We start from the raw sequence: 1812 nt of genomic DNA, 5'->3' as shown, positions 1-1812 counted from the left end.
ACTTGGGTGGTGCTATGCTCAAATCATAGCACTGCCCAAGTGCAACTGCCAATGATCAGTGGCAGTTGCAAATGATGAGTGATATGATCAGAAACGCCAAAATGGATTCAAAATTTTGCTACTACTATTTTTAGCATTCACATTTGTCCTACTGGCATGCACATGCATTCTCCTACTTGAACATGAAAGCACGTAACACCTACTATATTATCATGCACACAAACCAATCTAGCAACAACAACACCAACAACAGCAACCGAGCAAGAACACCCTTAGCAGTAGCAATCTAGCAATGTCATTGTACCAAGAACACCACCAGTAGCAATGTAACATTGTACCAATCTACCATGAAGACCCAAGCAATAGCAATGTAGCATTGTAATTATAGCAAGAACACCACCAAATGCACCAATAGCATGAACACCCTAAGTAGTAGCAATCTAGCATTGCTCTGATTCAACCAAAATTCTTTTGGATTCGAATCGAATCGAATCCCAACCAATCTCGCATTGCCCTAAGCATAATCCCAACTAAACAAGAAAACCCTAACTACTAACATGAGCACGGGGAACAAATCACCACTTACTAAAGCGGTTGCCGGTTTAAGGTAGGCTGGTCGCGGAGAAAACCCTGGCGGAAGCAGGGGTCCTGCCGCCGATGATGAGCCGGCCATTCCTAGGGCCGTAGTTGCGGACCTTGTGATGCGGGGGTGGAGAATGAGGGCGCTGTCGTCGATGCGCCTGTCGCACTCCCCTCGCATTGCATTAGAGCAAGGGGAGAAAAACCTCGAATGTGGGTAAAAAACCTACCCGCCTGGGCTGCCGTCATCGCTACCGACGGGGTTCGATCCCTGGTTGTCGCCGAACCCAAGATGACTAGGTCCGAAACCGGAGGTGGAGCGAGAGCACACGGTGTGGGCAGGGCAATGGCGGGTGCATGTGACCTGGTGAAGAAGGGGGACAACCCCCGAATTGTCGTCATGAGGTCCCTGTCGGAAGAGGCGAGGCCAGCAACCCCACCTGCCCTAGATGACGTTGTTGCCAGCGAGGACGAGGATGGGGAAGCGCGGCTGTGGCTCTGCCATTGAAGAGACCGAAGGGGCGACGAGGAAGAGGGAGAGAGTGTGGTGTGAATGAGCGTGGGAGGTGACTAGAGAGAACGGGAGTTATGAGTCGTCCCGTCATCTCCCGCGCTTTCTAATGCATGTAGACAACGGGCACGCATGGCTTGAGTGAGTCCGGCTTGTCAAAAATGGCCGGTCCCTCTCATGCAGGTCCATAGGTGCTTTAAGTTCCGTGGGGGCCGAGACAATGAGCCTTACAAATTAATTTAATTGTTTTAATTCATGAGATTGGCCTTCTAGTTGAGTCCCGAGCCGCTAGTTCTGTACGTCTACATACATCCCCTTTTATTCATTTTGATGATAAGTATTTCCGGACGGACGGAGGGAGTATTTTTTTTATGTTGGGTGTTTGCTGTTGCGTGCGCCGCACCGAACCACCGCCAGCCCACCCCCACCCCACCCTCGCAACGGTCTGGTCGCCGGAGTGCTGTCGGAGAAGCAATAAGTACTCCGCTAGCTAGCTAGCACATGGTCCCGTCCTCCCAAACGGCTACTTTCTCGCCCCTTCCGCCGCCTTCCAGAACCTTGCTCCGGCTCCGGCACCCGACCGACCAACCCCACGATGCCGCGCCGGCGCCTGTGCCGCGCGCTCCTCGCCGTCGCCGGAGCGGCCTACCTCGCCTTCCTCCTCCTCTTCGAGCTCCCGTTCTCATCCCCATCCTCGTCGTCTTCAGCCTCAGGGGCGCTGA

The 1812-nt window shown here is 53.1% G+C and overlaps 1 protein-coding gene across 1 annotated transcript in view; it reads left to right on the top strand.

The window, feature by feature from the left end:
- Window positions 1–1575: 1575 nt before the first annotated feature.
- The window catches only part of LOC119350051 (hydroxyproline O-galactosyltransferase GALT6-like), a 4371-nt gene continuing 4134 nt past the window's right edge, over window positions 1576–1812 (top strand). Inside the window, exon 1 of the mRNA XM_037618077.1 lies at window positions 1576–1805. Coding sequence (XP_037473974.1) covers window positions 1686–1805 — 120 coding nt within the window. The 5' untranslated portion in view covers window positions 1576–1685. The remainder of the gene's footprint in view (window positions 1806–1812) is intronic.

This window comes from Triticum dicoccoides, chromosome 1B (assembly GCF_002162155.2).
Source record: "Triticum dicoccoides isolate Atlit2015 ecotype Zavitan chromosome 1B, WEW_v2.0, whole genome shotgun sequence".
In the NCBI taxonomy this organism is placed as follows: Eukaryota; Viridiplantae; Streptophyta; class Magnoliopsida; order Poales; family Poaceae; genus Triticum; species Triticum dicoccoides.
This window is presented reverse-complemented; position numbering and strand designations above follow the sequence as displayed.